General features: G+C 38.2%; 3 protein-coding genes across 8 annotated transcripts in view; 1 reads left to right on the top strand and 2 right to left on the bottom strand.

Annotated features, from left to right (window-relative positions):
* The window catches only part of herc1 (HECT and RLD domain containing E3 ubiquitin protein ligase family member 1), a 47,849-nt gene extending 37,918 nt beyond the window's left edge, over window positions 1-9,931 (top strand). For all 6 annotated transcript variants that reach the window (XM_065267566.2, XM_065267565.2, XM_065267564.2 and 3 more), the window contains exons 67-78: window positions 13-135; window positions 262-364; window positions 1,413-1,582; window positions 1,942-2,080; window positions 2,190-2,359; window positions 5,888-6,057; window positions 6,148-6,313; window positions 6,418-6,494; window positions 6,584-6,836; window positions 8,636-8,788; window positions 8,955-9,260; window positions 9,347-9,931. In XM_065267566.2, the coding sequence (XP_065123638.1) occupies window positions 13-135; window positions 262-364; window positions 1,413-1,582; window positions 1,942-2,080; window positions 2,190-2,359; window positions 5,888-6,057; window positions 6,148-6,313; window positions 6,418-6,494; window positions 6,584-6,836; window positions 8,636-8,788; window positions 8,955-9,260; window positions 9,347-9,532 (2,016 nt within the window). In that variant the 3' untranslated portion in view covers window positions 9,533-9,931. The remainder of the gene's footprint in view (window positions 1-12; window positions 136-261; window positions 365-1,412; window positions 1,583-1,941; window positions 2,081-2,189; window positions 2,360-5,887; window positions 6,058-6,147; window positions 6,314-6,417; window positions 6,495-6,583; window positions 6,837-8,635; window positions 8,789-8,954; window positions 9,261-9,346) is intronic.
* Window positions 9,932-12,671: 2,740 nt separating this feature from the next.
* aph1b (APH1B gamma secretase subunit) lies at window positions 12,672-16,692 on the bottom strand. Its single transcript, XM_065267665.1, has 6 exons — window positions 16,355-16,692; window positions 14,908-15,078; window positions 14,692-14,765; window positions 14,490-14,612; window positions 14,265-14,392; window positions 12,672-14,134 (listed from the first exon to the last, which is right to left on the bottom strand). Exons 1-6 carry the CDS (start codon window positions 16,465-16,467, stop codon window positions 13,967-13,969), a joined length of 777 nt encoding a protein of 258 aa, XP_065123737.1. The 5' UTR covers window positions 16,468-16,692; the 3' UTR covers window positions 12,672-13,966.
* A 455-nt stretch (window positions 16,693-17,147) lies between these two features.
* Window positions 17,148-21,244, bottom strand: slc38a8b (solute carrier family 38 member 8b). Its single transcript, XM_065267737.2, has 10 exons — window positions 20,649-21,244; window positions 19,815-20,013; window positions 19,531-19,687; window positions 19,239-19,343; window positions 19,070-19,127; window positions 18,809-18,923; window positions 18,560-18,707; window positions 18,275-18,474; window positions 17,734-17,785; window positions 17,148-17,580 (listed from the first exon to the last, which is right to left on the bottom strand). The coding sequence occupies exons 1-10, from the start codon at window positions 20,844-20,846 to the stop codon at window positions 17,478-17,480; spliced, it is 1,335 nt and encodes a 444-aa protein (XP_065123809.1). The 5' UTR covers window positions 20,847-21,244; the 3' UTR covers window positions 17,148-17,477.
* Between the last annotated feature and the right edge of the window lie 404 nt (window positions 21,245-21,648).

The following is a 21,648-nucleotide window of genomic DNA, read 5'->3' as shown; positions in this document are numbered from 1 at the left end:
TTATATGAGTAGGTTGCATGCGGGTTGAATCACACTCTGGCTGTATCGGCTGATGGAATGACTGTCTGGGCGTTTGGTGACGGTGATTATGGAAAACTGGGACTGGGAAACTCCACAGCCAAATCATCTCCACAGGTACTTGTACATGTTTGTGAGAACCCACTCGTTGACACAAAAACAATAAAGCTTAATACTTTATCTTTTACATGCTCAATAAACCTGGTCAGTCTGTCATGAAGAGTGTGTGTTCTTGTTTAAAAGAAAGTAGACGTTCTGTGTGGAATTGGAATAAAGAAAGTGGCCTGTGGGACTCAGTTCTCTGTTGCTCTGACCAAAGATGGAAACGTCTACACTTTTGGGCAGGGTAAGTCATGCACACATATGGATTTACATTTGAAGGTGCATTTGATTAAATTAAAATAATTTATATAAAAACTGAGGAGCTCAGATGCAAAAGCAGTTAAAATTCACCTCTATCAAAAATGAGATAATGATATGTCATCAAATACTTTTGCTTCAAATCTGCTTAATCCCGGCCTTGGAGCATTCAGAAATACTGCTTGGTTGGCAGAATCCATTAAGAGTCCGATAAAAATGCTCATTTAAAAGAAAAAATGTCTGACGCACTTGGAGGCCAATCACACCAAAAGCTTTTATGGAAGTTGCAGGCGCCTTTTTTGAATGATTTTCTATAGGCAGTGAGCGTTATGCGCAATGTTTATGCGCGCCGAAAACGGCTTGCGTTTTTTGTCGCCTGCCACAGCACGCGTTATTTGAAGGAGCGCTGAGAGCGGAAAAGCGCCCGATGTCATTCGCGTCTTTCCATTGTCCAATCGAATAAGGGGAGAGGCGGGCTTTCCTTTGTGATGACGGAAGTTTACAGTTGCTTGAAACAACCGGACTGAACTCCCTTAGGGGCTAATCATCACACCAAAAGCGCTTTAAACGCTTGGAAACGCAAGGCGCGACGCACTGCCTTTTTTTAAAAAAAGGCAGTGCGTCCCTGCCCATACAGTAGAATATCATTCAAAAAAGGTGCCTGCAACTGCCATAAACGCTTTTGGTGTGATTGGCCCCTTACTGTCTCCTGTGTGTTTGTGCACCTCTCATCCTCGATCAAGGTCTGAGCAAGGGCCCGCTTTTTAAAGTTCCTGCTAATATGACAGCTGCTTCGGTGGTTGCCTAGCAATATAAAAAGCCGCTCCGCACTCCTTTTTTAAGTGACCAAAAAGGCATTGCGGCGCACCTTGCGTTTCCAAGCGTTTAAAACACATTTGGTGTGACCCCTAGAGGGTTTTGCATCTGAGCTTTTCATATCTTCACAATATAGGATAGTCTTGTAATCTTCTATAATCTTCTAGACTGATGCAATGATTTACATTTTGTCCTGATTTCTGCATTAATGTTTTTAGATCGTTTGATTGGTCTGCCGGAGGGCCGGGCACGAAATCATAACCGACCTCAGCAGGTCCCTGCTCTGATGGGCGTGTTCATAGAGGACGTAGCTGTTGGGGCGGAGCACATACTTGTACTTTCATCAACTGGAGATGTTTATGCCTGGGGCAGCAACTCAGAGGGACAGGTGTGTGTTTATGCGTGCGTATAAAGGAGGAAGTTTAAGCCACATCCACACAAAGCCAGAGCTTTCCCTATCCTTATATTTTCCTTGTTCTAAAAATAAGTCATTAAACACGGTGTTGTCTCAAAAAATATCTGTGTGTACATAAAACCACTGAAACCGTCTCAAATTGATGTAGTAAAACATGCCAGACCAAGATTTGAGACCGTAAATCTGCGACAGAGATGCACTTAAAACGGAAAAGAAGACTTGGAGCAGGCGCATAAATCTTGTTGTTGTCCATAATCATTTGTTACTCACCTTAGTAGCAAAGGTGTTAATGATGCAGATCATTAACACTTTTAACATCTTTGTGTTCATAGCTGGGCTTGGGCCACACCAACCATGTGAGAGAGCCGACCCTCCTGACTGCTTTACAGGGCAAAAACATCCTACAGATCTCAGCAGGGCGCTGTCACAGCGCAGCATGGACCGCACCACCTGTACCACCACGTGCTCCAGGTACAAACACATCCACGCTCGGTGTGCATCTGACAAACCTTTTAAAAATAAGCACAGGTTTGACTTCAGCTAACTTGCTGCTATCATCATCACGCACCTTTATCTTCAGGTTCATCAGTGCCTCTGCAGCTGGGTTTGCCGGTGTGTGTGCCGCCTCAGTACAGTGCTTTAAGAGAGGTCAGTATAGAGGCTCTGAGAGCCAGGCTGCGCCTGCTGTACCACTTCTCTGACCTCATGTACTCCTCATGGAGACTGCTCAACCTCAGCCCTAACAACCAGGTACACACTTTTTGTATTCGCATCTATCATCTAATATTCACAATGCATTTTAATCTGTTAGACACACAATCTTATGATCAATATGCCATGTCTGTGAAAAACCAGCTAATAGTGTTAATTTCGTCAGACGAGACGAGACGAAATATGTTCGTCAACGACCTTTTTTTCCATGACTAAGACGAGACGATGACGAGACTGCACCAATGTCCAAAAACGCTGACTAAGACTAAATTAACATGCATTTTTGTTGACGAAAAAAGACGAGACTAAAATGTTTTGGATAAAATAAAAACTAAGATAAAATCTCTCTTCATTTTCGTCTACAATCGTCTCTGCTACATTTTATGCAATGAGGTCATATTTAAATGTGAATTCATTCATAAAAAGACTGCGTGCTCTTATTATGAAACTGCGCGTCTGTCATAACTCCAAACGAGCTCGCGCTGCCGCTGCTGAAGTCTCCATGTGTTCACAATATGTCATCCGTTTACAGTTTTAGTCCACAAACGTATTACATATGAGAAATATTGATATTTCTCTGTTGTTTCCATCGGATTTTGTATCAAATAATCTTCATATGGTTTTTCAACAATTGCACACGCAGCGATTCTACTATGGAAAAGGCATATGCGATCAGGTCAGTAAGAGTCTCATGTGTAAAATGAGCCCACACACATTATGATTAATATTTCACAAACAGCTAAAAAGTTTAGTGTTATGCAGCATTGTGTTGATGTTTTTGTGTCGTATTCTCGTGCACTTGTCTTCAGTAAGACGGCTTTGTCTTTCTGATCCACATTCGCTATTTACCAACATTGTTGATGTACCTTATATTATTCAAGTATTCTGAATGTACAGTATAATGTGAGGACAAAAGCTTATTATAAGTTACTGGTCGCTGTCTGGGTGCTTCCCTATCGCCCATCACTGAATGAATGGTGACGCAATTTACACGCGATAGAGATACGTCACCGCCATTAACAAAGTTGCATTCAACAAAATCATTCAAAAAGTGTATTTTGCAGAGGTGGAAAGTAACGAATTACATTTACTCATGTTACTGTAATTGAGAAGTTTTTTTGTGTATTTTTACTTTTTGAGTAGTTTTTAAAATCTGTACTTTTACTTTTACTTAAGTATGTTTTGTTTAAAGTATTGTACTTCGCTACATTTTAAATCATATCCGTTACTGAGTAAAAAAATATTTTAAAAAGCAAAGTGATAAAGACGCGCAACGGATGTAAATGGGCGGGGCCCGGGGAACGCGCAAAAATAACCATGGAGACGGACGAGACAGGCGCGCGCTAATGCAGACCTGCCTCAGTTTAAATCTTATGAAAGAAACCCCTGGTCATATTTAAAGAGTAACTAAACCCCAAACCAACTTTTTTTAGTTAATGATCTGTAAGAATGATGCTTTATTAGTGCTGTTCATTGATTTTAGTAAGTTTTTTGACATTTGGATATAAAGTGTTTCAATACTACAATATATGGTGTAAAAACGTCTGAGTGCTGCCCTCTTGAGGTTGAACGGTGGCTACTGCAGTTGAATTTTCCTATTGGATGTTGGGTCCAAGAAATGACTCGTGACGTAAGCAGGTTCAAGCTCACCACGCCCTTGTTACGATCTCACCACACACTTGATACGAGCTTAGTTCGTCCCCTCTATCTCCGTTGGGATCTGCCCACTTTTCTTGCATTTTTCAAATATTGCAGTGGGTGGAGTCAGCCTCTGACCAGGGGTTTAGTAACGCTTTAAGCGACCACTTTCCACTGACGCGAAGCGAGTGTTTCATTTCTATGAAAGGTAGGATTCATGCTCTTAAGTACGAAATTGCACGACGCGTTTTTAATACCATGCGCATTATCTTCCGAGGTCTAGCAGCTTCGCGTCAAGTCAAACACAACTTCAAAACGTCCCCGAGAATGCTCATTAGACATTGCAGAGAGAGAGAGAGAGAGAGAAAAAGAGAGCGAGAGAGAGAGAGAGAGAGAGAGAGAGAGAGAGAGAGAGGAATAAAGGTCATCAGGTACCCAGGTCAGGGAAGTAAGAAGATAATAAACGTGTCAAATGTATATAGACATGGCACTCATCTCATTATATGCTCATTTAAACTAGATATATAGTTTAATAAAATAATGTATGTTACCAGCAATACATCAATTACAACCTTACTATAGTGATTGTATTTACAAGCTGCTGACCACCTTCAAAAGTGCATAACTCACCTGTAAAAATCATTAAACAATTCCATAAATGTTTCTTACTTTAAAAAAGCTTTTTATTTTATTAACTATTTGTTATTGCACTTTAATTGTAAAGATGTTCCTACAATTAAAAACAACTAGTTTGAGATGTGTATTCCCTTGTTGTTTTTGAACTATACTAGAATCCTCCACCTCTTCCCTCTTAAAATGACTTACTTTTTACTTTTACTTGAGTATATTTTTAGACAAGTAACTTTACTTTTACTTAAGTAAAATATTATTAAAGTAACTTTACTTTTACTTCTTGAGTACAATATTTTAGTACTTTTTCCACCTCTGGTATTTTGTCAGGTGATTATGACATTTAACCAATTTTTGAGATGTGTGTAACACTATTTGACTGAAATGGTTATCAGAAATAATCTCAGAAATAATTTATTTAAAAAAAAGACAAAAATGTTTTAACTAAAACTTGACTAAGATATATTAAGTCTTCTTTTGACTAACATTAGACTAAAATGACAAGACGTTTAGTTGACTAAAACTAGACTAAAATGATGAGACTTTTAGTCGACTAAAACTTGACTAACAAAAAAAGATATGCACAAGACTAAGACTAAGACTAAATTAAAAATAGGTGACAAAATTAACACTACAGCTAAAATATTTTTTTTGTGATTACCTGTTTTCTACATAAAATCATCTAACATCAGTGGGGGCTCGTGACTGCTCATCCGTGGGGCGCAAATTCAAAATATGTGTTTGTTGCATCATGTGAACCACGTACATCACGTGTTTTGTCAAAATTAGTGCCTGCTGCATACGATTTAAAACCGTTTATGATAAAAGGGGGTCTCATGTTTACAAAATACACACAAGACACTCCCTTAACAGTAAACTCTGATTATGCATGAGAATATTCGAGTATCTGGAAAACTTGAGCATCTCTTTTATCATAAACCCTTTATGGGAACTTCGCATCGAGCGCCCTCGGAGAAAGAAGTCACCGGCCACCACTGTCTAACATAGTGTTAAAATGATTCTGTGAAAATATAACCTTACAAGATACATCACTGCTATTGCTATGAATTGAGGAGATCTCACCTCGGTCAATATGGCGGCTCTAGCAAAGAAAGTCCCGCCTTCCAGTAAAAAAGAGCCAATCATCAACCGTTAAAGAATTACATTCTCTGGTGGAGGGGCTTTGTACAGACTGTCATGTTCATTTCGACAGTTCCTGTCGATTGTTTGCGCATAATCTCACAGACAGGGTCACATAATTTTGCTTGTGAATTCATCTGTGCATTTGATCTGTTGCAGAGCTGCACGTCACGCTATAATGCTGGAACATGGGGCATAGTCCAGGGTCAGCTGAGGCCCCTGTTGGCCCCTAGGGTTTATACACTGCCCATGGTGCGCTCCATCGGTAAAACCATGGTGCAGGGGAAAAACTACGGCCCACAGATCACAGTCAAACGAATCTCCACGAGGTCAGTCAGAATTATAGCCAGAACCATGTAGATTTAGTGCATGCATTATCTTAGGTGTTGACCGTAATAAATTTCTTCTTTTTTTCTCAGAGGGAGGAAGTGTAAACCAATCTTTGTCCAGATTGCCAGGCAGGTTGTGAAACTGAACGCATCAGATTTAAGATTGCCATCCCGGGCCTGGAAAGTCAAGCTTGTGGGAGAGGGGGCGGATGATGCGGGGGGAGTGTTTGATGACACGATCACAGAGATGTGTCAGGTAGAGTAATCCTATGTGACGTTTACTGCTCGGCTCTTGTCAGACCTATATCCCTAAATGTCAGGAACCCCATAAGAAATGACACAAAGTGTGTTTGTGTGTAGGAGCTGGAGACAGGAGTGGTGGATCTTCTCATCCCTTCACCCAACGCCGCAGCAGAGGTGGGATACAACCGAGACAGGTGAGCAAACACTTATCACTGTTGCTTTTAAATAATGACTTATTGGCTGAAATGTCAGTGTGTTTGAGTCGTGATCTCTGTGTTTTCAGATTCTTGCTGAACCCCTCAGCCTGTCTTGAAGAGCACTTGCTGCAATTTAAGTTTTTGGGTATTCTGATGGGAGTGGCCATTCGCACTAAAAAGCCTTTAGACCTTCATCTGGCACCGATGGTGTGGAAGCAGCTCTGCTGTATTCCTTTGACCCTGGAGGATCTGGAGGAGGTGGATCTGCTCTATGTACAGACCCTCAATAGCATCCTGCACCTAGAGGACAGCGGCATCACGGAGCAGAACTTTCATGAGGTCGAGCGGCCATCCACAAAATACACAAAACCGTATTGAGGCACACAAATGAATCCAAGATTACTGTCTAGCGACGTAAAAAGATTGATTTAAATCGAGTTTAGGTTTTAAGGGCCCTTATCAGTCCCTCTAGAAAAATGTGATTATGCGATCGCATGATTCAATGCATAATCAGCCAAATTTTGCATATTTATGTTTAAATACGCCGCACTTTCGTCGCATAAATTGCAGATTTCTGCTCACAAAATATGCGGGGCTTGCATGATTTCATAATTCCCACATTTTCATAGCTAAAAGTCATATATATCTTAGCAGAAAGTTGAAAAATGTTGCATTTACTTGAAACATGCGCAGCCATGTCTCGTTGTGATGGGAATGTTAGGAAGTGAAGTAATTACGCGACATGAACATCAATGAAAAACTGCAAAAAAAAAAGCATAAATATGCTGCATATTCCAACACATTTTTTAAGATCAAGGATTTTTGCCCGCAACAATTACAATTTATTTTTGCTTTTTTCTGGAAGGACTGGCATATTCTGCAAAATCTAGTTACACAACCACCCTACAATGAAAAACATCCACCCACTCCTGCATTTTTTGAATCCTCATTAAACCTAAACTCATTAGACATGCTGTTTAGATTCTCTTGTTAATGTGATGTCACACTAACAAACCCCGCCCATAGCCATTGACTGACTTTTTAACTATACCCAAAAGCGTTTCTAAATGTGTTTGTTAGCACGTTGTAGCACCAATACAGCTAAAGATACTATTATCCCAGACTGTATTCATAGGAATCTGATCTATTTTTAACTGAAGGCAGCTTATTTGCATTTAAAGCGTAACTAAACCCCTGGTCAAAGCTTGATTCCACCCACTGGCAATATTTGCAAAATGCAAGAAAAGTGGGCAGACCCCAACGGAGGTAGAGGGGACTGACTGAGATTGTAACAAGGGCATGGTGAGCTTGAACCTGCTTACGTCACGTCGTACTGCAACATTCAGTAAGAAAATTCAACTGCAGTAGCCACCTTTCAACCTGAAGATGGCAGCACTCAGACGTTTTTACACCATATATTGTAGCATTGAAACACTTTATACCAAGCGTGCCGCACAAGCCCTGAAAAGTGAAGCCAAAACTTCTCGATCGCACCCCAGTGACTGGTCCCAGTATAGGTCATAAACCCCGCCTCCCCTATGTTATTCAATGGGACTTGAGGCCAAATAAATAATTTAATTACACTTCAATTTTCTTTTTTCTGAAGCTGGTTTCTGTCATGTAGTTTTATTACGCTGATGTAAATTCAAGTGTTTGATTTTAAAATATGTTTGTTTTTAGTTTAATTTAATTCTATAAAAACGGTGGTGACACGTCATGATTGACAGCTGTGATATGTGCATTTTGCGAGGGCGGGGCCTTGATTTCGCTGCTTTACTTCCTGCTCACTACTGATTTAAAGTTACTTAAATCAATGAACAGCACTAATAAAGCCCCACTCTTACAGATCAATAACTAAAAAAAGTTTTAGTTACTCTTTAAAGATAAAATTCTGCCCAAATAGGGGCATTTTGGATGTGGTGTAACAAATTATCTGTTTGGTATTTTGAACTCAGACTTCAGGCACATCTAGGCACACCTGAGACTTATATTACATCTTGTAAAATTGACACAATAGTGTCATTTACTGACAGGTCTTGGTAAAAGAGTGATTTTTGTATTTCTAGCTAAACTGAGCAACACTGGACATAGTAAACATAAAAATCTCATAAATTTGGATGTGTTTTTTTCTATAATAGATGATCCCTCTGGATTCATTTGTTGGTCAAAGTGCAGATGGAAAAATGGTTCCCATCATCCCCGGTGGAAACAGCATACCTTTGACCTTCTCCAATAGAAAAGAATATGTGGAACGTGCCATTGAGTATCGACTCCATGAAATAGATCGGCAGGTGTGTGTGTGTTTGACACAATTATGTCAAATTGTACGTATCCTAGTCTCAGATTTGTGGGAATTTATCCACGCCTGCTGTTAGAAGGCGTTTACTTGTTATCCAATCTGTGCGTTACTCACAATGACAATACATCTCTCTTCACAATCCTCTATTTACGTGTCAGGTGGCAGCGGTACGTGAGGGCATGTCGTGGATTGTGCCCGTTCCCCTGCTCTCTTTACTGACAGCACGGCAGCTGGAGCAGATGGTGTGCGGGCTGCCGGAAATCAGCGTGGAGGTCCTGAAGAAGGTGGTCCGCTACAGGGAAGTGGATGAGCAGCAGCAGTTGGTGCAGTGGTTCTGGCAGACGCTGGAGGAGTTCTCCAATGAGGAGAGAGTGCTGTTCATGCGATTCGTTTCTGGACGATCCCGTCTGCCGGCCAACACCGCAGACATCTCACAGAGGTTTCAGATCATGAAGGTGGACCGGGTAAGATTGAGTGTGTGTTTTTGTATACATAGAGGTGTATTTGCGCGTATATTTTTGGTAATGCATGTTGTTGTTTTTTCTTTCAGCCATACGACAGTCTTCCCACCTCTCAGACGTGTTTCTTCCAGCTCCGCCTCCCACCTTACTCTAGCCAGTCGGTAATGGCGGAGCGGCTGCGTTACGCTATAAATAATTGCCGTTCTATCGATATGGACAACTATATGTTGTCCCGCAATGTGGACAACGCAGAGGGGTCGGATACAGACTACTGACACACACGTTAACGCACAGTTTGAGCTGTGTAAGACTTTGTTTAGGATTCGGTGCAGGCTTTTATGATTTTTATTGTTCACAAACATTTTCACTTAAATACATAATCCAGTTTTTATTTTCACATTTGTTTCTTAGCAGAACCCGCATGGGCCACGCACTCTGTTTACACACATGTATATTCATTTTCTCTAAAGCTTTTGCCTTTTTTCAGGATATTCTGCATGAAAGTGATTTATTTTAATTTGTATAGAATAATGGGGGAAAAGAATATTGTACATTGTGTATAATGCTTCGTTAGGAAATTGTTTTACATGAGTATCTGTATTTATTTGAATTTTTGAATTGCCTACACCAGGTTTCTTATGTCAAAAGATGCAATAAATGTTTCGGTCTAAAAATGCCTTTTACTTGTATCATAAAGCAACAAATGATGTGTAGCGGTAACCTGTTTATGAGGCTTTATCAGTGGTTCCCAACCTTTTTAGCCCCAAGTACCCCCACGGCCCTATCAGTAAGGCGCAAGTACCCCTTCATCGAAACTAAACCAAAGTTGTGTTTTAATGAAAAATAATTAGTAATATTAATCAATTAATTAATTTTAAACATTAAAGTAAAAAGCACTGACTGATGAAGGCATGTTTATTTGTCTTGAGGTTTGAAACCAGAGCGTACTGTAGGTAAGAACTCAGTCTGACATTATTATGAATTGTCACGCAGTCATTCGGAAAGTTTTGTGGATGCAGACATTTAATATACATTGATCTGCAAATAAGCAAACCTTTTATCACCAAAACCGGCCAGATTTACTAACAGCCAGCGCTTGTGCAAACCATAATTTTGGCGTTAAATAATGACTGAACTTACTAAAGTGGATAATTAGCTCTGAAAAGGTGTTAATTTAGTAAAATTGTTGCATATGCGTTTGTAGAAGTTTTCCTTTCTGACACAACATTAATGGGAGTAGAGTATTTAAATTTAGTTTGCCAGAGGAAAATATTTTTCAAAAATATCATTTGCCGCTTGTTTGGAATTGCGCTCTCGCACAGTTTAGTAAATCTGACCCTAAATATACTAAAATCTCAATTGAAGTACTGCTTTCTGATAATTTACGTGTGCAGAGAATTTAAAATGTTCTATGAAAAATATAAAGAGAAACAAAATAAACTTAGTTTTTAGAAACGATAACTTTCAGATAGAAACGTTCATAATGGAAAGAAAGCGCATCCTGGTGAATTTCGGAAACTAGACGACTGAGCTGCAGCGGGCAGGCATAAGATTCATAAAAACACATTTGAGAACAAAGTCGCAGCAACTCAAAAAGACTGTGTTTTTTAAAGTTCGTGGAGGCTTGGAGCTGCATACACATTTAATCTACACACTGAAAAAAACAACTTGTAAATTTTACTTTTAAAAAATCCTTGTAAAAATTTGCACAAACTTCTTTCAAGTAAAATTTACTGCTTTTTTAAGTAAAACATACCTTCTAAAATCAAATAAAATGTACTTAATAATGCATGATAAAACATGTTAAATAATTAAGTAAATGTTAGTTCATCATTTTTTTTAGAAGTTGGATTTATTTTAATCGTTAAGGTAAAGTCTATTAATCTGAATAATTGATTTAACTTGATTCTGAACAGAAATGCACACAAACTGTGTTTTTGACATGCATTGTCAGCCCTGTGGAGAGAATTATAATATAATGTTCTGAACAGGGTTCATTTAAAGAAACACTGATCACCTGAACGGTTAGCCTGGTTAGCCAGACCTACATCAAGATGTAAGGTCTGGCAACTCTTCACACAAACGGCTCAATGCAAGGGGCGGGATATAAGGTTGTCCCTCAAAATGCCTCTGCACGCAATAGGATAGCGCTATGACGGATCAGAGCAACGAAGAAGGTGACGTAGTTACCGTAACCAGTCGGCAAAACTCCAAACACATCTTTCTTGCTTAAAAAGGACTTCAGTAGGGTTTATTTGCTCTTCTCTCAAAGAAAAACAAGTATAAGTCCTCCAGAGTCGCGGCCAAAGCCGCTTCAAAAGAAAGCTGTTCGCCAGCAGCAGCAGCCATTTTCTGTTTTCAAGTAGGAACCGTTGCAGCTCTGTCGTCATCATGTTAAGCCCGCCCCACAGACGCTACACACGATGTGATTGGCCTGACCAAATTTTGGTTTTTGGACCGGTTAAGTGTATTGTGAGTGCCTAGACTAAACCCTGGCAGCAAATATATTTTGCGGCCGCTAGGGTGCGTCTAGATTTCTAGGCTACTGAACGGTGACTTCACAAAATTATCATTTACAGCAAAACAACATCAATAATATAAAAGCGTAAACCTTTATGACATTTTACAAACAAATATTTAAGTAGTTAAAGTTCTTATTCTATGATAAAGCTTAAAAAAAATCAGGTGCAAAGGATGGTGGGTATTCCTTACAACATGTGCAAATACATTTTTTTAGTTTAATGGATTTAATAATTTTAAGTTAAATGAACTAAGATTTTTTTGCTTGAATCTGCTAAAGTTTTTGATTAAAATTTACTTAATTATTTTAGGACTATGTGCAGTGACTATAAAACAGTTAAATAATACAAGAAAATATCTAATACGACTTACAACTCACACACAGCTCATTTTTTACATGAATTAAATGTGTATTTATCATCATTTTACTTAGGAAAATCAAGTTCTCAATAAATTTTAATATTATTATGTAGAAATTATGAGAGTTAATCTAATAAATACTACACCAAAAAGTTCGTTTTTTCAGTGCAGGCATTGCCTTTGCGATCGACCTATTGGGCACCTACGGAAGAGGATTAGGGCCACTGGTGAAATTTTTTTTTGAATTCTGACTTTAATCTCAGAATTCTGACTTTAAACTTGCATAGTGACACTTGTGAAGTGTTTTTTTCCATTAAAGTAGCTTTGAGATTAAAGTCAGAATTCTAAGATTAAAGTCAGAATTCAAATATTTTTTTCACCAGTGGCCCTAATCCTCTTCCGTAGGCACCCCTGTTTTAGGTCAAAGACTGGACAAACAAGAGACATTTTTATTAAAAGTAAATGAGATCAAAGCAAAATATAAATCTATTCATGTACCCCAGGTTGGGAATCACTGCTTTAAATCAACAGACATCAAGTGGTGCTAGTTTAATCTTTCATTTGTATTTTTTCCAGATTTTTTATGTAGGAGTGTAGTACAAAAACTGAACCATTTACAACAAATCTTTAATAGGTGAGATTGAGGTTGATTCATTATTTAATACACACAAGTAATAATTCCCCAGCTGCTTTATAAGCAACAGAAAAAGTAAATTCATGCAGTACAAGTGAAACATTTCACGAGCAAAATAATGTGCAGACTACAGTATAATGGATTTGATCTTAAGCTACTTTAATGAAAAAAAAACACTTCACAGCTAAGTGTCACTATGCATGACCGTCAAAAATGCAACAATATAAAGTTCTCAGGTTCCAGTAATTATAAGTGTTTTCATTTAAGGAATGGCCAGTACATTTATCATCTGGGCTGTTTAAACTTGTGTAGCACTGGGTTGGAAATAAACAGTAAACAAGACCACCACTTTAGGGGCTCTGAGATGGGTGTCGGAAAAAGCTAAAAAAAAAAACTGTGGGTGGGTCCAAAACATTTACTGAAGTAGATGTCTTTTAATTAAACAACTGCTTTTATAGCCTGTTAATTTATAAGGCCTTTAAGTGAGCCAAGTGGAATGGATTAAAGCTTGGAAGTTAAAGCTGTAGCTGAAACGCGAATGGAGTTGAATTCATTAGGATATTCCTCAGTGGAAAGGATTTGACTGATGGTGCTCTCATAAGTGAGCAGACATATGCGCTAAATTAGAGAAAAAGTGAGTGGGTCCAATATCATTGATCTTAAAAAGTGTGCGGGTCTCGTCCCACCCACATATAATGGTTCTGACGCCCATAGAGATGGGTCTTTAAAAAGTCAAAGGTTCAAAGAAAAGTCAAGTTCAGAGACACGTGGATTAAATAGAAAACACAATGCTACATGTCCGACAATAAAATGGTGAATAATGCCTTACAGGAATGATGGGAGGAAAGTGATAGCTTTACTGATCAGTTAAAATTACAGAAAAAAGATAACCCACCTTGCTCAAACCATCTAACAGTGAGAATCAGACTTGAAAGCAGCTTTAGACGTTTACAGGATTCATTAGTATAAAACGCACACGGTCTTTTGCTTATATACAGAACAGAAAATGGAATAGGATTTAAAGAAAGTGCCGGATTTGCAAACGTACGATTTCTGTTAATCTGCAAAAATTCTTATGCAGACTAACCAAACCATAAGCTTCCCAGTGAATAGAGTTCAGGGCCGCTGGCAATGTTGTTGGCCTATTGGCTCAGTGAGCCTGTCTTTGGAGAAAGTCCCGTTTGTGGTTGATGGGTTATCTAGGCCTGTGGTTGGCCAGCAGGAAGTCTTTATCTTTACAGGTGAGGCAGAGCTTGAGGTTCCTAAAAGAGCCTCCGGCCCATAAGTACGCCCATGTTGCCATGATGGACAGTAGGATGTAGGTTGGGATCAGACTGCCCTGATAGTGTGGGTTCACAAACGTCTGTAACACACAATAAACAAAGCCTTTAATTCAAGGGAAAATCATGTGATGCATTTGTGATCAGTATTAAAGGCCAGTCTGTTTATACTCTCGAGTTGTATAATTCATTGTATGATCTGCGGTCACTTACCAAGCATGATACTAGTAGATGAGTGATAACCACAGCTCCAAGAGCCCACCATCTCTGTCGCTCACACGCCTCAAAGAATACAACTCCCCAAAACATATGCAATAAGATAATGGCCAGTGTCATAAAAGCTGTGGATAAAGGGCACACACATATACAGCTTAATAATACTTTCAGCCACAATAAAAAGAAATCTCTGGGTTTAAACACAAACTGGCATCTCATTACCTGAGGATATAAAGTAATGCTGAGAGTCTCCATGGATGCCGACCGTCCCCGGACCCAAAGAGTCAGAGAGTATGTTCGCCACCGAAAAAGCTCCACTCATGAACCCAAAGCCCAGGCCAGATACTGCAAAACAGTCACAACAAACAGTTTAAACACCAGCCAGTCACATCGCTACCAGCGGCAACATGTGATTGATGTATACCATATGCCAGCTGCCGCATGGAGATGGGCATGGTGTCCTCCTGACTGAGTGCCAACAGGCCTTCATTTGCTTTCCTGCAAAATAACAGATGATGATAACAAAATGTCTCCTACGCTACACCGACAATCAATGCCAATGTAAATCATCGTATTTTTTATACTACATTAAACATGTTGATCCATTCAAACACACAGAAAACAAATTGTGAACTCTTACTTCAGCAATTTGTAGTAACCAAATCTGAAAGCCTCTTGGAGAAGTACAGAGAGCACCACACCAAATATAAGCAGGCCTCTCTGCTGGGTGGCACTGTCCTTGTTGCTGATCTGAACTGTGATGAACCACACAAGAGAGGACAGCAGCAAAGACACCAGCCAAAAAAATGCCCTACAGCAAACAACATGATGTAACGTGAATTGCCACATACTGCACATACACATAAATAAGCATTAGTTGAGAAATAGTTGGAAAAGGAGTAGTTCACACTAAAATGTACATTTTGTTTATATTTACTCACCCTCATGCAGTACCAGATGTATATAAATAACTTTCTTCAGTTTAAAACAAACATTAACCTACTGGAGTCAAATGGACTACTTTTATGTGCATTTGGAGCTTCAAATAATTGAAGACCATCCAAAAGCATTACAAAGACAAGGAGTTAATCTGTGTTCAGTTGAAGAAAGTATGCTATATATATCTCAGATGGCATGAGGGTTGGTTAAATGATGACATCATAAGAAATTTTTCAATTGACGTAAACTAGTACTTTAACTAGTTTAAAAACAGTTAAAAAGGTTGCATTTGTTAACAATTAGTTAAATGCATTAGACAACATGAACTAACAATGAAAAATACATACATTTATTAAATCAAGATTGGTAACTGTTAACATTATTTAATGCTTCATGAACTAACATGAATAACTGTATAACATAAACTAATGCATTTATTGTTATATTGTTATAATATGACACAAAAACAGTTTTGTCCTAATAATGACAAATAATGGCAATGGTTTTGATATAGGGTATTTTGGGATTGCATTATTATACTTACATTAAATTCATACAATGAAAGTCTACTGACATCTGTAAAGCTACTCTCTACTAAAAGAGGAGAAATTTATTTTTGTATTTCCAAATGCATTTTCTTCTGCATATTTCTATAAAAAATAGTTTGTTGGGTCCTGAGAAAGATTATACCTGTCTAAGTGGGTCACGGAATGAAAAAGTTTGTGAATCACTGGCTTTAAATGGCAGTGGTAAGAAAATCCTACAGCAACTGGCTTTGGTTAAATGATTCAAATCAAGTTTTAGGCACTTAGAGCAGGTTGATCTCTCCTTAATAAATTTAATTTCAAAGGTGCTTCCTCATTCCTTGGTTTGCCTGGTGGTACTCAAATCTTCCTCTCTTTAAAAACTTTTTTTTACAAATTGATTTATAATTTAATGAGCTAGTTTGCCCTGTACTTATATCTTATACATTTTGTCAATCGCAAATCTCAGTGAATTTAGTGTATTCACTACTCAGTAGTAGTAAATTCACGCTTTTCATACAGCAGATGTAACATTAAGGTAAGTCTCAGGCCAGATTTAATGCTGTATCACAAGACTTGATACCCGCACTGAGCCAGCAAACCGATTTATGACTTGATACATACCCTGCTATGAGGAAAATCACTTTCAGCGGATCCCGGGCGATTGTAAACAGGAACAAAGAGATGGCCGGGCCGAAAGCGATGAACGTACAGCCGAAAAACACCGCCACTGTCATGATGGTGGAGCTCAGCTAGCCTGCTAATTCACTCAGAATACCGCACCTTCACACGAATAAGTGCCCTCAGAGGAGATCAACACTTTTCATCCATGAAAGAATATATAATGCTGTCAGCCGGTTCGTATAAACCACATTGATAGACAGACAGAAAGCACTAGTGTTGTTTTCTTCGTGAATAGGGGTTCGGCGCTACGAACCGATCATACTTCCGGTTCCTGGTCATCACGTGATCGCGTTTCTAACATGCTCATTTACATTAAATTTCATAAACAATAAAATACCAGATTGTTTACTTTATTAAAATGTGTAAAAATTGTATTTAATACTACGCTTTAGGTAAATCTGTTGTTTCACTTTTTGTATCATCCCACATTAAAAAAATACTTCAGTATTTGAAACTTTAGTATTTATTTAATTAAACTGTAGTAAACTGTGGTATACTATATGTTTTGTATTATTAAAATTTTGAATTCATCAACTGTAATAAATACTGTAGTATACTTTAATATTTACCATTCACTACAGTTTCTTATTTACTATAGTAAACACAACAGTATAGTACTTTTTCATATGAGATTGCATCATATTTGAGATAGAAATATTTTTCCTGTTCATGTTTTTTTTCTGCAAAAAAACCTTGAAATTTAAATACATAATATTGAACAATGGCCAAAATGTTTACTTTTAAGTTAGAGAAAATGTCAACAAAGTAATTCCTCATATTTATACCATTTCTCAAATAGCAGGTTGATCAAAGTACAGTAGGCCTACTTCCAAATGTAGGAGTCATTCACTCATTTCTCTTAAGACATTTAAAGTTATTTAATATTAAATACATAATACATACATGAAAGGCACAACATCCACCAAATAAAATATCATCTATGTGCGTTGCCTAGATCTTAAACTGAAACCTTACTACTCACTCATCCTCAATTTTATGTTATCAAAATAAATATTATCTATCAATTTATTTATTATTAACTTATTAACACACTTTGCTTTAATCAAAACTTGTGCAACAGCTCCATAACAGCAATAGTGGTGCTCTGACCAAAGATAAAAGCTCCGATGACGACACTGACCACACCCCAACCTGTCAAGAGGGTTCTGAATAAGACAGAAATAAAGACTGTGTAAAGGGTGAGAATTAAAAGCAATGTTTTGAAAGCATAATATATAAATGAAGAGGAAAAGATCAATTATTTAACATAAAGGAGCCAGCAAATTAAAATGAAATCACTTGGCTCTCTATAAACCCACCTTATCCTGTAATTTATAGGTTCGGTCTGCATGGCAAAGATAAGGCACATGCCTGTAAAGAGTAAGCTTGATCAGTAACATCTTAATCTCCGAGTATATGTTTGTGTGTGTATGCAGGTTAGAATGCTGGCTGGTGCAATGTGGGACGTTTAGCTGCATCTAGTGGTAAGAATTGCAACCAACAGCTCACCCCTCTTTTTCGAAATGCATATTGAAGTGAAGCTATCCACCACAGGACAAACATGTCATAGTCTTAGACAACATAGTAACAAAACGGGATCTATAAAACAGTTTGTCCATGTAGGGCTACTGTAGAAACATAACGGCACGAAATGGCAACTTGTATGCAGATAAAAATGGCTCATTCTAAGGTAATAAAAACATAACAGTTTTTTATTATTTTTATTAAGCTAAGGTCTTTATACACCACTGATAATGTAGTTATGCATATTATATTGCATTTCTGTCAAGAGATCCTTCTAAAAGTTACACATTGCACCTTTAAATGGCTCAGACAGTATTGTATCATGGAGTGTCTCACCAGGAAAAATAAAGATAAAGAAGGCACTAATCCCTCCGATGACACTGATGATCTCACTCATGTCTGGTACATAGACGGCAATAAGGAGTGTGATAGCGATCCAAAGAAATGTCAAAATGACACGGCACCGACACTCAAACACAGAAGTGATTAAGGCCCGTCTTCCCCAGAGGCGCAATACAAGTGAAAGAATTACAGACCTGTGAACAAAACGCAAGCATTGGCACAGTGTCTGTATGCAACCAGTAAACTATGCAGATAACTTTTATTTGTCGTTTACAGTACCTGCCCAACAGCAGTATTATAGGATAAATGGTAACGATCGAAATTCCAAACAGCAGCCTAGCAATAATCATCACTACATCATCTCCAGGATATGACATCAGGATATCTGAGGCTACTTCCCGTCCAAATGTCAGAAATCCAAACACACCTGCAGTATTGTGACAATTTGTCAGTCTGTCAATGTAAGAAAAGCATGAAACAGTTTTTACAGATAATGAGTTTTAAAAATATGGACATATCAAGACTCACCTGTAAGAGTATAAATTAAAAGGCAGAAAATCATCGAAGTTACTGAGATGAAGACCCAGTGTGTGATTTTTTTGTTCTCCATGCTGCTGTATATAGCAATAGATGCTTCATGACACTGTAATTTAAATAGTTAAATATCATACACTTAAAAAAAGGTTTAAATAATCATAATGTTACAAATAATGGTACTAAATGGTTGCATATGCATAAGAAATTATGCACAATCAATGTAAATAAATAAAGCTATTTATACAATTTTACCTGAAAACCAAAACAAATAGTTGGAACCACACTGAACATGGAAGCCCATGACACCAAGCTGTTACAAACACAAAACATAAGCACAAATAAATGCTTGATATGCACTTATACAGATATACACAAAACATACGTTGGCACATAAAAACACACATTCACTTTCAAAACTCACCCTTCGCTGTGTTCTGGTGTAAGGTCAGCACTGTGCTCATCTTTTAGGTAATACTTTACAACCACAGCCACGCTCAGGTATGTTGCAGCCAGAGTCCCCAGAACACTAATAAATTATACACATAAAGAAACTTAGATGACAGAATGTAGATTAAAGTAGAGGAAGTGATGGGAGAAGAGTCCAAGCAGTACCATGAACTGCAGTACTTTTCACCAGACCTTTAACTGGTAACAATATTGGGGTGCAAATATTTAGGGACCAACATAAACATATTTCAGCTTTTAGCACACACCTGGTGTATTTCTGAATGCCAATCTCTTTGGGTATTGAGAGTGGGAGGATGATAATGAGGCACAAGATGAAGAGTGCGAAACGATGATCTGTGTACCAATGATAAGGCATCTCTCCTTCTGTAGTGCCAGTCACCGCCTCATACAGAGACAGGCACACTGAAGCACAACACATTTAAATGGGGACATGAACTGTGCATTAACTCAACATTATAAGAAAATAGGCATATACACACAGTGACTTATATGTGAAGCAAAAACAGCACACATATTCTACACAACTCACACTTATCCAGTTGATCCTGAACAACCACCAAAAAGGCGACAGAGATCATGAAGAGGTTGAAAACATAGCAGATCTCACACAGATGTCCAATCCTCTTTCCACACACCTCGCGCACCACATCGTGATACGTGTTTTGCCGACTGATCGATGAGGCATAGCCAAGAATGACCAAGCCACTGATCAGAAATACCAGAGACACCTGAGAGAGGGAGGGAGAGAGAGAGAGAGAGAGAGAGAGAGAGAGAGAGAGAGAGAGAGAGAGAGAGAGAGAGAGAGAGAGAGAGAGAGAGAGAGTTGTAAAATTGCAAAATGCACATAGCTCTGCTACATCCAAATTATCAGCAATGTGTTGAACCTTATGTGGGTTGGCTAGCAAGTAACCTCTAGTTTTCAGGAGGCCATTAAAATCCAACGAGCAACCTGACACATAGTGACCACACCGCAACAGTTATGGCACTGTAACTCACAATCAATGCGATATTTTTCTGAAGGGCTGCCCTGAATAAAGGAAGGCTTTTTCCACATTGAACATATTAATTTCTCTAAAATAGGCTACATATAGGTTAATTCAATGAGTGACAAAAAACGTATAAAATTAAATAAGGAAGATAAGCACAACAAATATAATACAAATAAGCTTACAAAAACACCCAAATGCTTGTACATCATTCCCTAGACTAAAAATGTATTCAAAAAAATTATAGCATGATAAAAAAATAAGTTTAGGATTTGAAAAGGTAAGAAATGACTCAATTCACTTTTTACAGTGTTGTACCTGGCTGTAAGTGCCAGTTTAAAAATAACAATCTGTCAGAATTATAGTACAATACATACCAACTCTACACCGATGGCTGTATTCACACCACCTGCCTTCTCAAACGCCCATGGAAAGTTCAGTAGTCCCGCGCCGAGGGCAGATTTAAGCATAATGAAAACAGCGCCAAACGAGCCGAGACGTGGGATGTCCGAACCCCGCGCAGGTTTGGATAGGAGACTGATGCTGCGTATACTCTCCCGGGCCAGCTCCTCCATGATCAATTGACTACCTCTACCCGAATCTTAAAGATTTTTAGCCTTTATATCTTATGTGCTTTTTCTGCTCTTTAAAGAGTAACAATAAAACAGGAAGCTTCCTACTAATATCATTAACTTATCCAAAGCATCCGTACTCTCGTCCAAAAATCCCCTTCTAGTTAGGCGACCTATAGGCTGGCTCAAGTAAGACCCCTTAAATATGTCACTCTATAGTGAGAAATGTTGTAAAGACTTGTTAGCGTTTGTAACAGTGGGCTCCTAAATGTTTTCTTCCCTAAAGGTGCATTTTAGGAGAAATTTGCTTTAGGATGAAAAGAGCGACTTGTCCAGAACAAAAGGAATTCACGTTATTTTTAAAGTTGAATGTGGAAAATTTAATTAGCGTTCATGTTGCGAACTTGCGACCCTGTTTTAAACGCATGTGTAAACATTTGACGAATTTACTTGAGGCACGTGTCTCCATGAAGAGGCAAAAAAAAGGTTAATCTGCAAGCGTCCGAAAATGTACATCATGTAATTTATAAATCATTCGGAAATAAGATATTTATTTATTTATTTAACTCTTATGCTGGATGTAAATTAGGTTAGTTTTTTAACAGATTATCTCTTAACCTTAACAGATTATCTCTTAACCTTCCAATACTGTTTAACAATGTTTTGTAATAATATAGGCAAATTGTTATTATTAACACATCTTTGGTGTATTTATTTATTTAAGGTAATAACCAGAATAAACACCTGGTATTTAATAAACATCATAATAAATCACTTCAAGAGTATTCCACTGCTACCAAAAATA

This window comes from Paramisgurnus dabryanus, chromosome 2 (genome assembly GCF_030506205.2).
Source record: "Paramisgurnus dabryanus chromosome 2, PD_genome_1.1, whole genome shotgun sequence".
NCBI lineage: Eukaryota > Metazoa > Chordata > Actinopteri > Cypriniformes > Cobitidae > Paramisgurnus > Paramisgurnus dabryanus.
The sequence above is the reverse complement of the archived record's forward strand: the minus strand, read 5'-3'. Positions and strand labels throughout refer to the sequence as shown.